At 32.5% G+C, this 20,927-nt stretch overlaps 2 protein-coding genes across 2 annotated transcripts; both read left to right on the top strand.

Annotated features, from left to right (window-relative positions):
* Nucleotides 1–1,198: 1,198 nt before the first annotated feature.
* LOC111003383 (proton-coupled amino acid transporter-like protein CG1139) lies at nt 1,199–20,158 on the top strand. The gene is made up of 9 exons (XM_022273841.2): nt 1,199–1,323; nt 10,183–10,244; nt 15,584–15,718; nt 16,317–16,467; nt 17,131–17,340; nt 17,858–18,130; nt 18,395–18,573; nt 18,863–19,032; nt 19,128–20,158. Exons 2-9 carry the CDS (start codon nt 10,183–10,185, stop codon nt 19,373–19,375), a joined length of 1,428 nt encoding a protein of 475 aa, XP_022129533.2. The 5' UTR covers nt 1,199–1,323; the 3' UTR covers nt 19,376–20,158.
* LOC111003384 (histidine-rich glycoprotein-like) lies at nt 12,526–14,704 on the top strand. The gene is made up of 2 exons (XM_022273842.2): nt 12,526–12,672; nt 12,954–14,704. The coding sequence occupies exons 1-2, from the start codon at nt 12,670–12,672 to the stop codon at nt 13,578–13,580; spliced, it is 630 nt and encodes a 209-aa protein (XP_022129534.2). The 5' UTR covers nt 12,526–12,669; the 3' UTR covers nt 13,581–14,704.
* Nucleotides 20,159–20,927: the final 769 nt, after the last annotated feature.

Raw genomic sequence — 20,927 nt, 5'->3', positions numbered from 1 at the left:
TTATAAATGATATACATGGCAAAACGACGTTTGCCAGGTCAGCTAGTTGTTTTATATTATCCAACGTAAATGAAATTCACTTGAAAATTTGAGACATGTCACATCAGGTTTTGTGTTTGACTTTATTAAATCTATCTGGGTGTTGGTGGTGGCTGGAAATAGCTTTGCACAAATTGTTAGTCAATTTTTCTTTATCTTAAATTACTGTTTCGTCATTATATTTTTCAAGATGAGTGTCTGTTGTGTACTGAGCAAGTCATGCATCGTCAAGTGCACGCTTAAGCTAAGCCCACTATAATTTTAATATATTATTAAATTATTAAATAAATAATAAATTCATGAAAAAACTGAACTGAACCGTTCAATTATTATGAAAGCACTATAAACTAAACAAAACAAAACAAAAATATCTTTATTCATATATGAACGTCAAAAAAATTAAATTATTTGTGAATTTACATTTACTGCCAGTTCTCAAATCAAGGTTGTAGAACGGAAGGGAAAAACTGGCAATAAACTCTCCGCCACTCTTTTTAATCGCCAAGTTTTTTCTTTCACACAACGTTTGTAAGGAGCTGCAACCATTACCATTACACCATGTTCCATATGACATCTTGAGTAATCAAGAATAATAAAATAAATTAAAAACAAAGATTTGTCCTCTATCAGGAGGAGGCATGGTGAAATAGGAGCACGCACTTACATTCTCGTGGGGGGTATAGGGGGAGGGGGGTGATTCTTATTTGGTGATTACGTCAATAGCATTTATGCTTGTAAACTAAATGAATTTCGGAGATTCCTACAAAAAATTTACGTACGTTAATTTAATATAAAAGACAAAATACAATCCGTATCACCTCTACGTCAACCGTTCCACTACTGACGTGCCACCAGCTGCCCAATATCCTATCTTAGGTATCCTTCAAGAAAAGAGTGTACCTATTCTTTAAAGACCGGCAACGCACTAGCGAGCTTTCCCGCAATGTGAGTGTCACTTAACATCAATTGATCATCCAATAGCTTTGACACCAGTTATATATTTACACAAAAAAAAGAAAGAAAAATGTTTGATGATAAAAAATAATATTTTACACGTTTTCTATTGAAATAATCATCGGTCGTTCGCCGAACTGCAATACAACATGTATAGAGCAATATCAAGGACACAATTATATCGGAGCCTGAGTTTGGTGTTTCGTATGCAGCGCGAAAATATATCAACTGCTTATTGGTATTGTAACAAGTTAGCTCAGTATCAATCGGTACACGGCAGACGTTGCGCCAGTTAACTATTGTCAGAGTCTCTCTCGCTCGGAGTAAAATGTAAGTATTAATTTTATTTCATTAGCTATGCGAATTTATTTCTATATTTTAATTTTTGTTTTTTTTTTTTTAATAAAATAATCAAAACTACTTATTGTTTTTACAATATCAAATCACTACTTTAATATTTTGAAAACTGTTTAATTTTCCAATTCGTAATCAATTTTTAAAACAAAAACATATTTTTACTCGCTCCGGCAATATTATGACTGTGGCAAATTTTAAATGATTTTATTGCTCCGCAACTAAATATAAAAATCGAATCGTTGTTTTATACATTACATTAATAGTAATATCGTTTTGAAAGAATACCTTCTTCTGACTTCGCCTTTCTTTCGCCTTAAGGTTTACCATGTCTCGTGTATCGCACATATTAATCATAGCAAATATTTCTATGAGACTGACAGTTTTGTCAGACATAAGTGTAAATGATGTTCAAATATATATTTAAGATGTTGTCGCTAGTAAGCTTCAAACATTCAAAACTGCCACATAGAAAAGGAATAAATGACAATGTCATTACAAAACCCCTGCATTAGTAATTCTATTGAGTGTTATTATACATGGATAGTTATTTAAGGTGTATATCGGTTCAAATAATATCAATTAGTAAGTCTTTCGTTTGTTTTGTTCATTTGTCTCCCTGCATCTTCAACCGCATTTACCGTGGAAAGTGTTCAGAGGAGTTGTAATACCTGTACCAGAATATTATTATCGGACGTCAAGGCAGAATACAATTTACAATCCGTATCACCTCGACGTCCGGCGTTCCACAACTGAGGGTTTTCTGAGGCAGTTTTTCCCGCGCACCACCGCTATGTGGAACTCTATTATTAATTCTACTAAGGGTCCTTCAAGAAGAGAGCGTATCAATTCTTGAAAGGATTAGCTACGCAGTTATTGGCAGTTTATTAAAATGAATAGTTTTATTTTGGCGTTATTAAATAGTCACATATAGCTGAAATAAGAATTGACCCTTCGATATAAGTTGTCGAAATAATTTACGGGCCACGACGTAACTTGTGATCACTTTATTATTTTATAGAACAGTTAAGTGATACCGCCGCTCATGGACTTGATTGATACGCTCTTTTCTTGAAGGACCCTAAGCCGAATTGGTTCGGTGAAACCGCGAAACTCAGCTAGTCATTAACACAAAAGGAATGCATTGTTCTTAAAAATAATTAAAATGAAAAACGTGCAACATTAAGTGTCGAACTTGTGCGTGACATCTTTTTTGTTTGACAAAATGACACGTTATACACGTGTTCTTTTGTGACACGTTATACAAGTTACACACGTACAATTATTGCTCGCCTATTTGGCCCTAACTATAACTACATTTTCAAAGGTAGAAGGCAAACGTATATAAAATTTCCACGCAAGCTGGTTCTAGTAATTGCTGGAAAAATAATCTTAATGGTTCTCTGCGTTGTTGTCGTGTTGGTTTAAAACAACATATGTACGATTGTATCACAACGACCTTCTATATGTCTTAATTTTTCTTCCTACAGATATGAATGTATTATTAAATATGTCTAAATGTTTATTTATTTTATTACATATATGTGAAACTTGGAAATATAAATGTGTACCTGCTAAATAAGCAATAGACTTATTTATTTTACGGTAAATAACTGTAGGTGCAAAATTGATTATTGAATTACCAGTTAACTTTGAATTCAGAAGAATGTTGGTGCTAGTTTGCTCGTTTATGTCCCGTAAAATTATTCTTTTGTTACTATTTCATTACTTAACAAACTTCCACATGCGTCTTCAGGCCACAGTTTTCTGTATCTATTTCGTGATTATATAACTTTCCTAACAGGCATGTAGGTGATCAATAATAATCTGTGCCGTTGACAATTTTTTTGGTTTGATTTACTCGATGATGTTTTTCTTCATCTCTTGTGCGAATGATAAATGCACACATAATTAGTTAATATTTGTGCAGTCGGGTTCGAGCTTATGAACTCCGAAATGAGAATCGAAGAGACATTGTGAACCTTAGTTTAATAACCCAAAAACTTGGCAGACAGAAAACTTAGATTGTCAAAGTCAAAGTCAAATCATACTCTCTTTGTCTATACGGTTTGGAGATTGGACTATTAACGATTCAACATGCTCCTGCTGATAGAGGACAAATCTTTGTTTTTTATTTATTTTTTAAATTTTCATGTGGAACATGGTTTCACAGTTCTTCTCTTTCGTTCTAAGCCCTAGATTTGAGAAGTGTCAGAAAATGTAAAATGCTTCTAGCATTTAATATATGTAGATTGTAGGTATGTTTCCATACAAAGAAACATATAAGGAATCAATTTCTTTACTTTAACTCAAAATTGTTTATTTTAGAATCAATGTCTCTGAGCGTCACGTCAAAATCAAATGTTGGCTATTGTTGTCTATGTGTGAAAAAAGAAAAATTCTTATCATCAATATTAACAGTACGATGTTTCTTTTAATAATGTTGTGAATATATGCAATGCAATTGAAATTTAAATAAACAAAAATGTTATTTGTGTGTAAGCGTAATTAGATTATTATACATCAGCTTGCTAATTATGAGGGCAAAATTAATATAAATGTTTTTACTCAAACGCGAAAAATTACAAGAAGCAAAGTTCTCATCCTTGTTACATTTTAGTACGTAGATTGTATAGATACGATATAGGTACGGGAAAAATCATCAATAGTTTACAATTAACCTTACAAGAATATATATTATTTTATGAATTAAATAAATATTATTATGTTTTTTTCAATTCCTCAAGGATCACATTTTATCTAGTTGACCATACTCAGTTTCCGGTTGGGCCAATTTGTATTTAAATTTAAACCTTCCTAATCGGAAATGAGAAAATGTTAGGAAAATATACAGACTTACGTTAACGATTGAATGTTATATTTATTCAGTTTCCAACCTTCCTTTATATACAATATATTATATACATAGGTATACTATTTAATAACTATTTGGATCAGTTTTTCCGCAAAGACCTAGAGTGAGGAAATTAACTTTTGGACTTGGATATAGACGCTGCTCCTACATCATGTTGGATGGGTTTGGGTTGGCTATTTATCCAGTTCCACTTGCTCACTTGACGGGGAAATATTCGGGGTTTAGTAGCAGGAATTGATGTTGTTTAGTTGCACAGTAGAAATGTTGTCTGCCCAGTAGATACCCAAAATTTACTTTGATGCGTTTATGTGTCACACCCACATCAGCACTTATCTGACCATAGATTAAAGAGTATAAGCGCTGCATTTTAGTGCATAAAATGCAGAGGCGGATCTCCACATGCTACAGCCCTGATAAAACCCTCTCGTTTCATTCATTTTCATGATATTCACCATGCTTGCTCATCTGCTATGGATACTATGTCCCTTTTCTATTACGTCTTAGAATTTGGTCCCTGTTTGTACGACAAGTCCCTTCTTAGATCTCACCATCAAGGCAAACGCGAGCCCTCTGGCATTGAGAGTGTCCATGGGCGGCGGTATCACTTAACCGGTGAGCCTAATGCCCGTTTGCCCCCTGTTCTATAAAAAAATCACATATCGGCTTCAATTAATAATATATTTAATCTAATAATTAATAAATTACTTTTTTACTATTATTATTATAATACATATATGAACATTCAAGTACTTCCTGATTCCTAAATACAATTTTAAATTTCAGTTCACCGTTTTTACTAGTTATATTTTTGTAAAACTTAACGATTGTTACTTGTTACTGCATCAAAGTAAAGGCTTATTGTTTGAAGGCAAACTTCTATCATATATATACTAAACGTATGCGTAATATAAGGAATGTTATATATTATACTTATACCATGAAACCTGTTGATTTCTATAGGAATGTTTCTATTTTGCAATAAAATACTAATAGTCCTATTATTGTTTGACCAAACATTTAATCCACATTGTATATTATGTTTTACCTGACTGGAAATAAGGGTAAAGATACTGGCGTAGCTTAATGTCTCCTTAAAATTATCAGAAAACTCAGTTAGTAAACTTAGTATTACAAAACTTAGTTGTAAGATTAGCCCGTGTAGTTTATAATTGAAATCACATACCTGTTCTGTGTATATGTATCATAAACAGGTAAATATATAAAATAAATAGCAAATTAAAGCTATAAAATTTCCATTCATTTAGTGATTTAACTGAAGTAAATAAAGTAATAAATAAAAGGGATGTCCAATAAAAGAATTTCAATTAACTGTGCATTTTATGAGATTATAGAGAGATTTCGTTAATGGGAGAGAAGAAAAATTGGTAAAAGAAAATGTTTATTTTAGACTAGTAATTATGTACATAAAAATAATCTTTTTCAATGTAATGTATAGTTTGTTATTTATCAATATGATAACGTATAGATAATCTATGACACCTACTTATTTCTCCTACTACCCATTACAGTCTATACGTGCAAGCAATCCCAATTTGTAAACTAAAGAACGATTTACTTTGAAAGTTCATATGCATGATGTCGAGTCATGAGAGAGTCAAGTTTATTGCGGGCTAGGATAATAATGTGACAAAAGAACGTACACAGCTACGCAATTTTTACTAATTTTAGCAACTTATAAAGTACTTTATTCCTCAATTGATGTCCTTATTGAGAGTGGGCGTAATGCTATGTAGACTGTATGATTGTGTGGAAGACACTACACCATCCTAGGTCAATCCATTTCAACACTTTAGGGAAGTCGTTGTTAAATCGACGTACGTTAATTGGAGGTTATCGTGTATATTAGATGACTACCTGTCTTTTAACTTATGCTTTAAAATATACACAACGAAAGTCGAAAGCCTTCACATGTTTGACAGATCTAGAATAAAATTGATATTTAACATTTCTACAAAATTCGGATATCCTAAGAACTGAAATGAGACATGTATTATCTATGTATTGCCTATATCTAATTACGTATTGTATTATTTAGAGGGTTTTCGTTTATTGTTGCTAATAAATTCTACGTTAAATCAGTACAACTTTTTTGTGGTACAATCATTCGATTAACGTGAAGAAAAATATATTTTGTTAGCCATTACAAAAGCGATTAAACTTCTAACGCACCTATTGTCTTGTTTAAAGGACACACTAGCAATGAATATAATATATAATTAAAGATAAAACAAATAACATAATATAAAATATAACTAATAACTAACCTTAAAATTTACCTATTAAAAAATATCGTGCGCAGCGTTCCCCTGCCAGTATCTTCGTATTCGTTATTCGTTTATATTTTTTTGAATAATAAATATATAGTACGATATCAGCCTATGGACTCAGTGTATCTAGATTTGATGACAAAGGTCTCAATAGTGTCAATGAGTCTGATCGCGTCGTGCCTTTTTCCTTATAATTTACCTACCCTCTTCCTTTTTATTTCCTATTCATTGACGGCAGGAAGTTCCTATTTTGAATCATTGACCGTGCTGTCAGAATCTCAATTAAGGATTTACCTGCAAATTATAACTACTGAGTGTCACGTGTGTTTATTGGGGCGCCAAGGTCAGAGCGCGTAAAGTCACGTTTGTGCCGGTTGCCGTCGCTATAACTAATCTAGTCTAACATTCTACGTTTATTGAGACGAATTTCCTCTAATACTTGGCTTCTGTTACAAGAATTTTACCACACAGAGAAAATCCCCTGCGTTGAATCAATCGTTAAAAATATGCATTGGATCGAATTATTAAATCAGTATTTTTTTTTAATTAGAAAAACTTGTTACGTATATCGTACAACGCTTCTGTTATCAAGGCATTGACTATAAATTGTAAAAAATAGGTTAAACTTTAGATAAATATCTCAAGACGATTAGTTCAAAGTAGAATTCCACAAACCACTTCAGAGCGATACAATAAAACTCGTAATTGACAGAAATATATTTATTAAATAAATAAATATATATATATATATATATATATATATAAATATTTGGGAATATAAATTCTGCGTTGACTGATAGAGTAATTATAATTATATGTATATTTAAACTACTAAAAATTATACTGAACAATTGTAATTAAATTAACTAAATTTACGAAAATGGTGACGAAGAACTGTTTTATTTGTTATAATTTTTTTCCAGTTTTGATAGGTTTTTATCTTCTTTCACATAATATTAAATTTATTTTTAGTCAATGAATGTAAAAACTTTTCATATACGCTTAAGAGGACGATAATCGTTACCAATATAACACCAAGTCTGCAGACAGTGCATGTTTGGAACTAGACGTTCCAGATCATGAAGAGAATACCGCCTAAGGTCATGCTTTATCTTGTAAATAGCACAAATCACAAATAACAGATAGTCGATACGTGTCTTCTGCCAAGATATGATTCGTAAAAGACGTGCCATTACTGAAGTAAGCAAATCACTGATCTAGATAAAACAATTACTGAGATTTGCGATTAAGCAAATTACATTAGCGTACTCAATTCAGCAAATGATTTATCTTATCTAAATATATCGATCGATAATATCGATCTAAAGAAAATGTTCTTTTTACTTATTAATGTTCTTATTACTACTATCATATATATAAGAACAAATATAATACGATTTTTTTAATAAGAATACCGTGATAAATTTTTAAAAAATAATATTAATGAAATTTTTAGATGATATAAGGATCTCAAATAAACTTTTAAGCTTACTTGTACAAACTTAGGAAGTAAACATTTTCTTATTTTTTTTCCTACTTAGTTATAATTACATATTCCATTAACTAGCCAAAATACATTTTCATGATTCAATTAATTAATAAAATAATACCTAATTTGAAATAAATACCTTAGGAATTCTTTAATGACTGTTTTGTTAAATTTTGTAACCGCCCCGAACAATGGAATTAGATATTATATGTTTTTTAATTAGGTTAAAATATAATTGGATGTGATTCTAATTGCTAATTGAAAATCAAGTTTCGGATAGCGGCTTCCAAATATTTAATACAAATTCATATACAAAACAATTTAAAGTTATTCTTTTTAGCACATATAAACAGTGATGCATCATACTTAACAATGGCTCATAAGTCAGACAAACTGCATTGATTACCGGATGATAAATATTAACATAGAAAATTAGATTTTGTGAAAATTATCTGTCTTGATAATGCTAGTACCATAAAGATTACAATTATCTGTATAATACTTATTCACACTAGCGTTTTGTAATGCAAATTTCTAAGCTAAATATAAAAATGCAACTCAAATAAATCGTATTAAATGGGCAATGTTTTAAAACATTTTGTTTTGTTTTATTCGTAATTTACATATGTTTCTTAGGGTCCTTCAAGAAAAGAGCGTACCGATTCTTAAAAGGCCGGCAGCGCGCTTGCGAGCCTTCTGGCTACATCTTGAAAAATGTAACAAACAAAATACATGTATAATTTGTTTATGTCAATTTTTTAAAATATAATTTACTAGATTGGTTGTCGAAGCCTATTCAGATGAAATTGATTAATCTGCGAGCTCACTGAATCGTAAAACAGTTTTTCTCATTTCCTAGGAATTTTAATTGAGAATTACTTATATTTTGTGCATAAGTTAAAACTTCTACATTTACTTGTTCAGCATTTTATCTAGTTCCAGATTTTATACAGTTCAATATTGACTGAAACATTTAACAAAACATAATATATAATAAAACAAAGTAATATTTTCTACCGGTATCACGGTGCATATAATATTTTTCACCCGATTCATATTTTAAAATGCGAATGACATTTTAATGTCATTTAGATTTTAATGTCATTCACCTATTTGTCAGTTACCACTTAGAAATAAACACGTAATACTTTCCCACGTGTACAATGTATATTCGTGTGTAAAGGAGAGCCGCCCCCTATTCGAGTTACGTCGAGTACGCAATAATTTGCTTAAATAAAGGAAATGCCCACTCAACACTGCCATACACCCGAGAAGATTCGCTAAGTTAATGTATTCGATTTTGCGTCTACGAACATGCACATCACGTCCCCGAGCTTCTAATTAAATCGTTATCTGCAATTTAATAAAAATATTTAAACATTTTCCGCGCAGTCTAGTATCTCTGTCACAGATAAACTTAAATCCTATATTCCTAAACAAACAGGTAGCTACAGTCATATTGTATTTTCTGTTCTGAAAAATTCTTTAGAGATTATAGCGGGAGAGAGATTATACAAGTACTGAATAACTATGATGTATGTATCAAGCTCTTGATAATTAGTATTAATATTTATCATTTTCTTAGTCCAATATGTTGATCAACAGTGAGTTGAAGAGACTATACTTTATCTTCTCCTATGAGATCCTCTTCTACTGTAAGCAAAACATCAGTTTTTTTTGCGAAATATTCTACTACGTATTGACATTCGTATTGGCCTGTATTTTAGTAATTCAATTATTTAACAATTAATAATAATAATAATCAGTGGCACTACAACCTCTTTAGGTCTTGGCCTCAGATTTCTGAATCTGTTTCATGATCATTTTTAAATTTAATAATCATAAGTGGCTGACACAAGTCGTCGACTTTTTGGGTCTAAGATAATATGTCGGTTTCCTCACGATGTTTTCCTTCACCGTTCGAGCAAATGTTAAATGCGCACATAGAAATTGCGCACGCTCCATTGGTGCACAGCCGGTTATCGAACCTACGACCTCAGGTATGAGAGTCGCACGCTGAAGCCACTATGCCAACACTACACTATACAACAATTACTTCAAATAATAATTGTCAGGTAGATATCCTTGTTTGCAAAACTGATTAAACGGCATATAGACAGTAAATACTAGAATCTGACAGCGCAGAAGTATAAAGCTGCTAATTTTTGGACTTCTGTTAACAGATGAAAAAGGAGCAAGTGGGGGTAAGCCACATCAGTGGCAGCACACCAACACTCCGGGAATGGTACGTATTGTATGCTTATTCTTATATATAAAATTCTTGTGTCACGGTGTTAGTAACCGAACTCCTCCGAAACGGCTCGACCGATTCTCATGAAATTTTGTGTACGTATTGGGCAGGTCTGAGAATTGAACAACATCTATTTTTCATCCCCCTAAATGTTAAGGGTGGACCACCCTTAATTTTTTTATTTATTTTTTAGACAAAATTTTTCGTTGATATTTTTTTACGATACACTACACAAAAATACATGCAACCCTAAATTTTCACCCCTCTACAATCAGCTCAAAATCCGCACAAAAACATGGCATAACAACGTTTGCCGGGTCAGCTAGTATTCTTATATATCTCATTATTTTAAAATCTTTGACAACCCTATTACGTCTGTTATATATTAAAAGCTGTTTTTCTTGTTGATTGACCGTTTTACAATTTCAAATAAAATTATTTTAAAATAACGAGGGTTCGGATTATCGAGTAATTATAATCACTCTGAACACTGCTAATACTTATAAATCCCTAGTTAAGGTTCATGTATGTTTTGTAAGATATAATTAATTTTTAACAGACATAATTAAAAATATATTTGCCGTTTTGTGATTTAGATCAAACAAACAAACGTTTAAAATAATATGGGAGAGGCGATGTTTCAAGTTACTGATATTAATTAGAATAATTATAAGTTGTAATATAATGTTACTTGTAAAAATTAATTTTAATTGCATTAAAGTCGTTGATTTGAAACAGGTTCTGTTGAGTAAAAGTAGTATTTACAATAGATAATTAAAAAAACAATATAAAAATAAAAAGTAACAGAATTATACATTGTCATCTATTTATATTATTATATAGCCTTGAATTTAAAATTAAATCGTTCGAATTCTTTGCGATATTAACATATTAAACTCAGCTTATCCGGAGTTGGATATATTCGGTAGTGGGGTGATCGGTTTTAGAGAAAGCATTGTTAGGTGCCTTTGCCTCGAACCTAATTTGCTGTTTTGCTGATGATTTTTTTTTCTGCTTTAAGTACCAACAATTTCTGGTAATTTTATTGTGTGCTTATCTTTTCTTATATTTGTTTTAATTGAATTTTTATTTTATTTTTTGTATAAAACTTATGTTTACTATTCTTGTCATACATTTTAGATGTAAGTATTTTGTAAAATATTCAGTAGACTTAGAATTATGTACGATGTCGTAAACTCAATAAATAAATGAAGTAAATGTAGCAAATCAGGCGTTTACAAAAGAAAAGAAGCGAAGTGTGATTCTCTGCATTCATAGAGTTGAGTGAGTATCCAGAAAACTATCCTAGTAACCCTACAGGTCTTTACATTTGACACTGCGTTCAAATACAGGCACATGGGCATAAGTTTCATCCAATATTTGTCAAACTCATGAAAGGACTGCTGATTATGCATCGAGAAGCGAGAAGGAGGCTCATCTGATGTTAAGTGATACCGTGATACCCTTGGACTCTCTTTAAAGACAAAGGGCTCGCGAGTGCGTTGCTGGCCTTTTAAAATGAGTCCAAGCTTGTTCGGAAATACTTTGTTTATTTTCACAATCTAAGCGAACTGAAAGATTTTGTGAAAACGGACTCGCGAACTTTGAAAGAGTTCATTGACATACAAACACGCTGTTTAACACAAATTAGGCTGACATACTCGTTTCGGTGCTATGTATTTAATTGCAAAATGTAATTTACTTACAATGCACGTGAAATTCGGGGATTTCCTCAAAGACGAATACATCGAATGGCGCGAAACACATTTAATTATGTATTTATATTTGACGCTAAGGTTCCGCAACAATAGATTAAAAGACTTCATAACGATTGATGTTTTAATTAATCCATGAAGAATTAAGAGCTTACAAATAATAATGTTAAGCCCATTGTAAATGTTAAATGTACAGGATAAAATAACTAGTTCGGATTAAACTGATCATTAGGAAAGTCCGGGAAGAATATAAATTGCAGAGATCGTCCTTACACGAGCTTAAGTATGCCGGCAACGCACTTGCGAGCCTTCTGGTAATGTCTTTCACTTACTATCAGGTAATGCCCGTTTGCCTCCTATAACATAAAAAACAAATAGATATAAATAATTCAATGAAGTAATTGCATTTAACTTAATATTTGGAAGGTTCTATTGATATGTATTTACGGCCCGATACACATGGGCGATATTGTGTACAATAGAGTAAATAGAATCAGAATTTAAAGCCGTTAAATAAAACGTAAGTTTATTATTTCAACGAACCAACGTCTCGGCCTTGAGGTTACGTTGCTTAATAAAATTCCCCATATTGTAATATTGTGTTGCGTTACTTCTGCGTAGGATCAAAACTTTCACTTATGGCCCAAACCCCCCAATATGATACACCAGTGTCTTTGTGACCACATCTAGCGGCAGCCGGCAAAATGGTGAGTCTATCTTTTTACGTTTCATTACGACGTAATAAATTCGTGTAAGAATTGAAAATTCAGTAATCACGGCGTTCTTCAAAATATGACAACTGTTCCTCAACAGTGAATAAAACGACAATAGAACACGTATTTTCGTCGGAATTCTCACAAATATTTGCACTTCTTATTTAAATGTGTAATGTTCGTGCTTCATCATTCAAAATAAACGTTTTATTGTATGTTTGTCTGTATGTAACGTATCTCACGTTTGGGATTTGACTTATTTTTTATATTTTTAGAAATCGACGATTATATTTCTTCTGCTCCAATGCTGTGTCATGGTGTTCTCGGATGACAGCCCGGATTCTAAAGATATAGGACTGGATGACTATGACGATATTGGAAGAAAACACAGAAAGAAGAAAAAGCATCAGAATAATCCATGTTTCGGACGGACTCTGGGGGAAAAGTTTGGCTCCCAAGATTACACTAGCACGTATATATCAGCTCCGGTCACCAATTATTTCTTTGGTTGCGGAGGATTTCCCGCACCTATTGCGCCATATCCCCAGTATGGTAACCAAGAACACGGAGGCCATGGGCACGGGGGCCATGGTCACGGAGGCCATGGTCACGGGGGCCATGGTCACGGAGGTCAAAGTCATGGAGGCCATGGTCACGGAGGTCATGGTCATGGTGGACACGATGGAAACTTTCAAGGGGGATACGCACCAGGATACATTCCCCAGAATTATGGCAATCAGCAATACCAGCAGTTCAATCCAGGCTTTCAAGTTCAAAATAGACCTTTTCAAAATATAGTCTCATCAGCGGCTGCTGGGTTGGGAAACGTTGTCTCCAGCTACTTTTCAAGACCCAGGAAGACATACAAACAAATCAATAGATTCATAAACCATTTGTTTTAGTGAAACAAACAAGACTGTTTAATTTGTGTAAAGTGCTATTTAAACATTAGTTATATTTATATTAAGTGTTAAAGGGTTTTGCGATTTGTGGTTCATATAAATTGCCTATGATAAATGATGCATTTTTTATTCTTATACAGAAGATTGGAGCGCATCTTAAAGGCGATTGACAGATTTTTTTTGTACTAAGCAGTAGAATATAAATTTGTTATTAGCAGTCTTTTGTTTTAAGGTAATGTTACATTTTGAAGGGAAATATAATGTAACAATGATCGCATGGCGTTGTTTTATACACGTGTTCAGTTATGCCTAATTTGCAAAGTAATTGTTGCCATGCGTTGCTTTGGGTAATTAAAAGTTTAATAAATGGTTCGATCGCTGGTGTCTTTAAAATATTGCGAAATATTCAATGCATTTTAGTATTATTATGTGTAACAGTATAAGTCTTAATTATGATAATTTTAATTGTAAAATGATGAAATGTAAATGTATAACGAAATATTATAGCATAACTCAGATTGTGCAAACTCATTAAATTGTAGACGCCGTCATCAGCTAACTTTTTGGTCAACCAAATTAATTCTAGTATTAAATCTTTTTGAGTGTTTTTGATAGAATAAGATATAAAACCGTTCTTTCTCCGTCCAAATCGTATCCATCAGTTTTGGTTATAGTGAATAAAAATTGTAATGTAAGATCCTATTAACGTCCCACGATTTAACGATGAATCCCCGGAATCGTCGAAATCTCTTCGGTTGGTTAACCTAACAATGATACAATATAAATAGCATTACACACACACTTAATAACGACACGATTAGATAATTAAAGGTACTTGGTAAGTTGCCGAAATTAGTTAATACTGCGGAGATGTGTACGTTATTTTGTCGCATTACTCTCCTAGCCCGTAATAAACTCGACTATCGCCATCATACGTACCGAACTAACTAAGAAAACCGTTATTTTGTTTAGAAATTGGGATTGCCTGAGCGTGATTTATCACGCTTGCTTCAATATTGCAAGATATTAATTAATTAGGTAAAAATGTACAACATAGTTTCTATTTCCGCAAAAGATTTCAGGCCAAGAATTGAATTTTATGTAATAAACTTTTTTTTCTAATACAGATTTTTGTTCTTTCCATGTAACGACAAAATTTGTTTTGTCACTTGGGTGTCATAATATAGCATATAACATTTTATCTATATTGAAATACTTTTCGGTATATAATCATATAAAAACTAAGCCCTCTGAGCTCATTTTAACAACAAGTCGAACATTACAACATTCTATATTTTAAATGTTACGTAATTATTACTGCAATAGTCACTGACCTTAATGGTTTACAATTACTCACGAACCTTATCAAATATTTTTTTTAAAGAACAATACTTCTTTGAAAAAGAGGAAAATATATTGTAAATTTATATTCGTTTTTTAATCACATTTCATGGCCTTTCAATTTTTTACAACGATTCTTGTTCTTATTCAAGGAGCAATAACTTAAACATGATCCAATATAAAATGGATGCTTTAATGTATGTTTGCATAGTCGTATGTTTAAATCTTATTTTTGAAGAGGTTAAGTTTGAAAAAAAAATTCCATGGAACTATTAAATCAATTTTGCTAACATTTAAGTACAAATATATATTAATACTAAGCGATACAGCCAGTTGTGACATATTTTCGACTATATATTAAGTAATATTTGACTTGTTTCAGTTCCGTTTCTTAAGGTGCACTACTTTGCAGTGTAAAGCATTATCGTAGATATGTCTAATTAGTAGTGTGATAAAACTCAAAAATATCTTTATTCATATAGGTAAACATGTACACTTATGAACGTCAAAAAAAAACAAATTAAATTAATTGTAAATTTACATTTACAACCAGTTTGCAAATCAAGGCTTTAGGATTCAAGGATTAGGCTCATTTAAGTATTCGTCACATTTATAAAAGGCTTTATTGGATAGGTTACTCAATCCTGTTTGTATTGTTACAGTAATGTATCAGATGGTGTTGGAGCGTTTCGATCCCGGGAAGTTATTTATTTGAGGGAACAAACTCAGTTAGATTTCGAAAGTGGGAAGGATACAGACGAAAGCGATGGCCACTACCAGGCATCACACCCGACGTCGTAAGTTAATCAATAATAAAACCTCTTGGGTAGTATTAACAGTACATACATACAGCAAAAAATTAATAGGTGTTGAATTCACAAAGGCCAATCTCTTAAGAGTATATCCTAGATCGATTATTATTTAGCAAATTAATATATTAATATAATAAAAACTTAATTTTTTATGTCTCCGTGCATAAAAAGTTAACTATTATTTTTATTGCACCTGCACAGTTTTTTCCGCTGGTATTTGCAATCAGCAGCAGTGTTGGCCTAGTGGCTTCAGCGTGCGACTCTCATACCTGAGGTCGTAGGTTCGATCCCCGGCTGTGCACCAATGGACTTTCTATGTGCGCATTTAACATTTGCTCGAACGGTGAAGGAAAACATCGTGAGGAAACCGACATGTCTTAGACCCAAAAAAGTCGACGACGTGTATCATGCACTGGAGGCTGATCACCTACTTGCCTATTAGATTTAAAAATGATCGTGAAGCAGATTCAGGAATCTGAGGCTAAGACCTAAAGAGGTTGTAGCGCCACTGATTTATCTATCATATCTAAGGCGAATCTGTTCACGAATTCTGTACATAAACGTAACTGTATTTTTTTTTCAGTTATTTGGATACAATGCTGCATCTTTTCCGCGGTAACATCGGATCAGGTCTGCTGGCCATGGGCGACGCCTTCAAAAACGGCGGCATCATCTTTTCACCTATCATGACAGCTATCATTGGAATTATTTGCGTGCACGCACAGCATATATTGGTTGGTACTTCATGGCTTTGAACTGCAGATAAAAATATTATCTCAACATATATCAAACAGATACTCGACCTTGTAGTCAAGTGTTGCTCTCTGTTTAAGAGTAATACTCTTTTATTTGATGTAAGATTAACCTACTCACTCTCATTGGACAGATGACACAATTAAACGAACTCAGACTTTAAATCTTAAGCTAGTATAAATAAATAAATATAGACTTTATTATCAATATTTTAAGGTACATTTTATCTTAATTCTACTTAGTTATTAACGAAATTTAGTTTAAGTAAATGTTATTATTATCTTATTCTTTACTATTAGACACCGGTTTCCTGAACGTCTTGCTTTTCAATAGGCATAGTGTTCTCCACAAAGATCTATCTCTTGCTTTCCTCGTCCATGTCCTGCCACCTTTACAATATCATCTTCCCATCAACGATGTTGTCTACCTTTGCTGCTCCTTTCATGTCTAGGGACCCATTCCATAACTTCTTTGGTCAACGTTCCCGCATTACTTCTTATCAAATGCCCATTTCCATTTTAGTTGTTTGATTCGGTATTTTATGTCTTTAACTTTAGTTTATTTTCTTATTTTTGTAAAAATCGAATTTATATATATTTATTAACAACAATAGGCTAGTATAGAAAACAATGAATGTGTTTCAGCTGAATTGTTCAGATGAAATGTATCGGGAAACAAAACGATCGAAGCCACCAGGTTTTGCTGATACTGTGTCATTGGTATTTAAATATGGACCCGTGAGACTACGACCTCTCGCATCTACTATGCGCGTAATGGTCAATGCATTCCTATGCATCACTCAACTCGGTTTTTGCTGCATCTACATAGTTTTCATAGGGAATAACATTAAAACGGTTAGTAAACTATATTATTGAAGTTATACTTATTTTGGCGCGATGAAGAAAAATGTTGAGATTTTTTACGACGCGCGCATCAACACCTAAATTCGACATCGTAAGATTAGGTCTAGGTAACTGATAACTATGTTTAAGTTGTATATTCTAGTATTTTTATGTTTAGAACACATGTTTCGTAACAGTACAATTAAACAGTGTGAATAAATAAATATTGTTTTGGTGTTTTTAAATCAATTTCATATACAACGGTGATAGTATTTACTATTTACTTACATTTATGTATTTAAATAAAATCTTTTTGATTAATTTAATATTTATCGTTAATCACTACTGCATTTTAGTTATTTATTTTCCATACGCCAAAGAAGTAAAACTTCTTACGCGTGTACATAAGTACACACACTTTTTTTTCTGAATTGTGTAAGCAAGTTTCAAATGTTGTATTGTAGTAAAAGAAAAATATCTACAATACAAAAAAAATACATATGCAGCTAAATAGATTTATCGCTTCCAGATTTGCGACCAGTATGGACTGGAATTAAGTCTATCGGTTCACATGATATTTGTCATATTTCCTATACTCCTTTCATGTATGGTGAGAAATCTCAAATACCTGACGCCATTCTCGACGATTGCTAATATGTTGATGGCAGTGGGGGTGGGGGTGGTGTTGTATGAAGCGGCGCAGAACCTTCCATCTGTGGAGTCCAGGACTTATCTGGCAGACTGGCAACAATTACCCTTATATTTTGGTACTGCAATCTATGCCTTTGAGGGTATTGGCTTGGTAAGTCGCAATAGTTTGTTAAGATAAACGAAGAGATGACAGTGGGGATATAATACAAAAATTAAAAAACATTTATTACATTAGTATTTATTTCTATTAATATATGTTATTTGTTGTAAAAGTAATCAGACATTACAACACTCATATAATCTCAAGAGCAAAGTTGTCGTTACACATATATTGCTAAGTTTTTATTTGATCACAAATTGAGAAATGTCACACCAGACTATTGGTACTTGTGACACATAATGTCATCAATTTCAGGTTTTACCCTTGAAAAATGAAATGCGAAATCCGGAACAGTTCCAGAAGCCTTTAGGTGTTCTTAATGTTGGGATGGGTGTCGTGGGATGTGTGTTCATCTCGATGGGATTTTTGGGATACTTAAAGTGGGGAGAGGATGTAGCCGGTAGCTTAACGCTCAATTTACCACAGGGAAAAGTGTAAGTTTATTTACAGGACGCTTTTTCTTTGATATATATTATCTGTGATTTGTTATCTAAGACAGAAAGTTCTCAGATGAGACCAAACTTTGAGACATTAAAATTGTAAAATAAACGTTGCTCGTACAAAAACCATTTCCATCGTTTCCTTGAAACCTTTGTTTGAGTAGGTAACGCTTTTGGCGCAGTCACCAAACATTTATTTCTTCAATCACGTACAAAATATATTTACATTTTACTGCATGACTCCTCGAGACTATTATATTTGTATTTCTGTTTTATCTCACAGACTTAGTGCCGTGGTGCAAGGGTTAATAGCGCTTGCGATGCTCCTTACTTACCCACTTCAATTCTATGTACCGATTTGTATTACCTGGCCAGGCCTGCGCAAACACTTGACTCCAAACGGTTTAGTTGCTAAGGAACTAGCCTATAGAGCACTGCTTGTCATGCTCACTTGTGAGTATTGTATTTTTGTTCTAAGTTGACCTGTACTATATTGAAATATTCGTAATATAACTCTGTTTTATTTATTAATAAATCAATTTTTTCAGTTATACTCGCTGAATCGATACCAGAGTTGGGACTGTTCATTTCTCTGGTCGGAGCGATCAGCAGCACAGCATTAGCGTTGATGTTTCCACCTCTCATTCAACTCGTCCTCGAGGCACACAGAAACCGGCTCTCCTTTTTCATTATCACCAAAAACTGTATCATCATCCTCTTGGGCGTCTTCATCTTCACCACGGGGACATACGAGAGTATGACGGCGATCGTCAGCTTCTTTAGAAAGGGATCTTAATGTATTTGAAGATAATTTTTTATAGCATTTAATATTTTATATGACTATAAAATAGTTGCATTTTTAATATAAGATCAAAACCAATCATTATTTATGATATATTAATGCACTATAGGCTTTTTGGTATTTAAGAAGAGTACAATGGCAGTAATATATAAATGAATAATTTATTAGTATGATTAAGGTAATTTGTAGGTAATAAGTATTGACTTTATTCAAATGAAAAGGTTAATAAGGTGCTAAAAGTTATATTAATCAATTAGCAGTATTAATAATAGTTGCGGTATTATAAACGATTTTAAATAGTGTCAAGTAAAATAATTTTATAAAACTTTTATCCAAACTTGTGTCTTTTGTGATGATATTTATGTGTTAACGTAAAGTTGTCTGAATTAGTTTTAGCTTTTATTGTATAAGTCCAAAAGACATTATTTGTTATGTTTTTTGTTTGCTCGTTTATCATTATATGTACACTATATTTCTAGGAAGACATTTTGCAATACTCTTTTTCGATCCCAAAGTTTTTATACTTTGTAAAGATGGATTTACTTCGCAGATTTATAATTCTCATTTCAAGTAAATATTTGAAAAACAAACTACTCTACCAACAATATATCAAAATATTTATGTTTATTGAAGTGGAACTTCTTTAGCTTGAGGGTAATTTTTTTACAGATTTTTTGTTTTTGTCGAAGAAAAGGGAGAGAGCGATTGAGACCGATTGAGAGAGAGTGGAAAAGTTAGATCGAGTAAAAATACACGCTATTGGTTGATGAATTCATTTAGTAGTTACATATTAGAACTTTAGATGGCAAATCTGTCGCATAACGTCTTTTGCAAGAAACGCATTATATTTAAATCATCATCAGCACGTTTAGTTGGTAAACAGTGTGAATACATAGAGTGATCATATACTTGTACATGATCATCTATTGGGGCTTTTACCTCATAAATAACTAATGTGTAAAGAAGTTTCACTTGTGACATGTGTACTTTGTACGCACGCACTTTTTTTTAAATTTGTTAAGAGTTAGTCATTATCTCAGTATGTACGTTGTGTACATTAGGCCTATATCGATATACATTTATCGGTAAGATACTCTATCTCGTCTCTTGTGATTTTAATTTTAATTAAGGATTTTTGAAAGACAAGAATTGTAAGAATAAAGTAGTAGTAAATAAAAGTATTTGAATACACTTGCAAATTTTCTTTTACCCGTTTTAGTAACATGTTTCATTGATTAGTTTGGTCGGTCACTTGATCCGACCGATCCTTCTGAATAATTTTATAATAAACAACTTACTAAAACTAGCTGTGACATGATTCTTTTCTTTTTGGCGTAAGAACTGCCGTTAAAAAGTACCCTGAGAAGACGTCCAGTGGGAGCAAATCACAGTCTTCTCTCTCTAGTTTGCAAAAAAGTTTGTAGTGCATTTAAATAACATTTAAGGTCTCACAACAAAGGCAAACACACTTATTGCTAATTTGTTTCATTTATACTATGTATTAAAACAACATACTTTTTTATGGCAATAGTTTTAACTTTATGCC

The sequence above is a fragment of the Pieris rapae genome, chromosome Z (genome assembly GCF_905147795.1).
Source record: "Pieris rapae chromosome Z, ilPieRapa1.1, whole genome shotgun sequence".
Taxonomy (NCBI): domain Eukaryota; kingdom Metazoa; phylum Arthropoda; class Insecta; order Lepidoptera; family Pieridae; genus Pieris; species Pieris rapae.
The sequence above is the reverse complement of the archived record's forward strand: the minus strand, read 5'-3'. Positions and strand labels throughout refer to the sequence as shown.

Coding starts and splice junctions, on each gene's coding strand:
- LOC111003383 (XM_022273841.2), top strand. CDS start 10,183: ATGAAAAAGGAGCAAGTGGGGGTAAGCCACATCAGTGGCAGCACACCA. Junction 16,468..17,130: donor TGCACGCACAGCATATATTG/GTTGGTACTTCA, acceptor AATGTGTTTCAG/CTGAATTGTTCAGATGAAAT. Junction 18,574..18,862: donor AATTTACCACAGGGAAAAGT/GTAAGTTTATTT, acceptor TTTATCTCACAG/ACTTAGTGCCGTGGTGCAAG.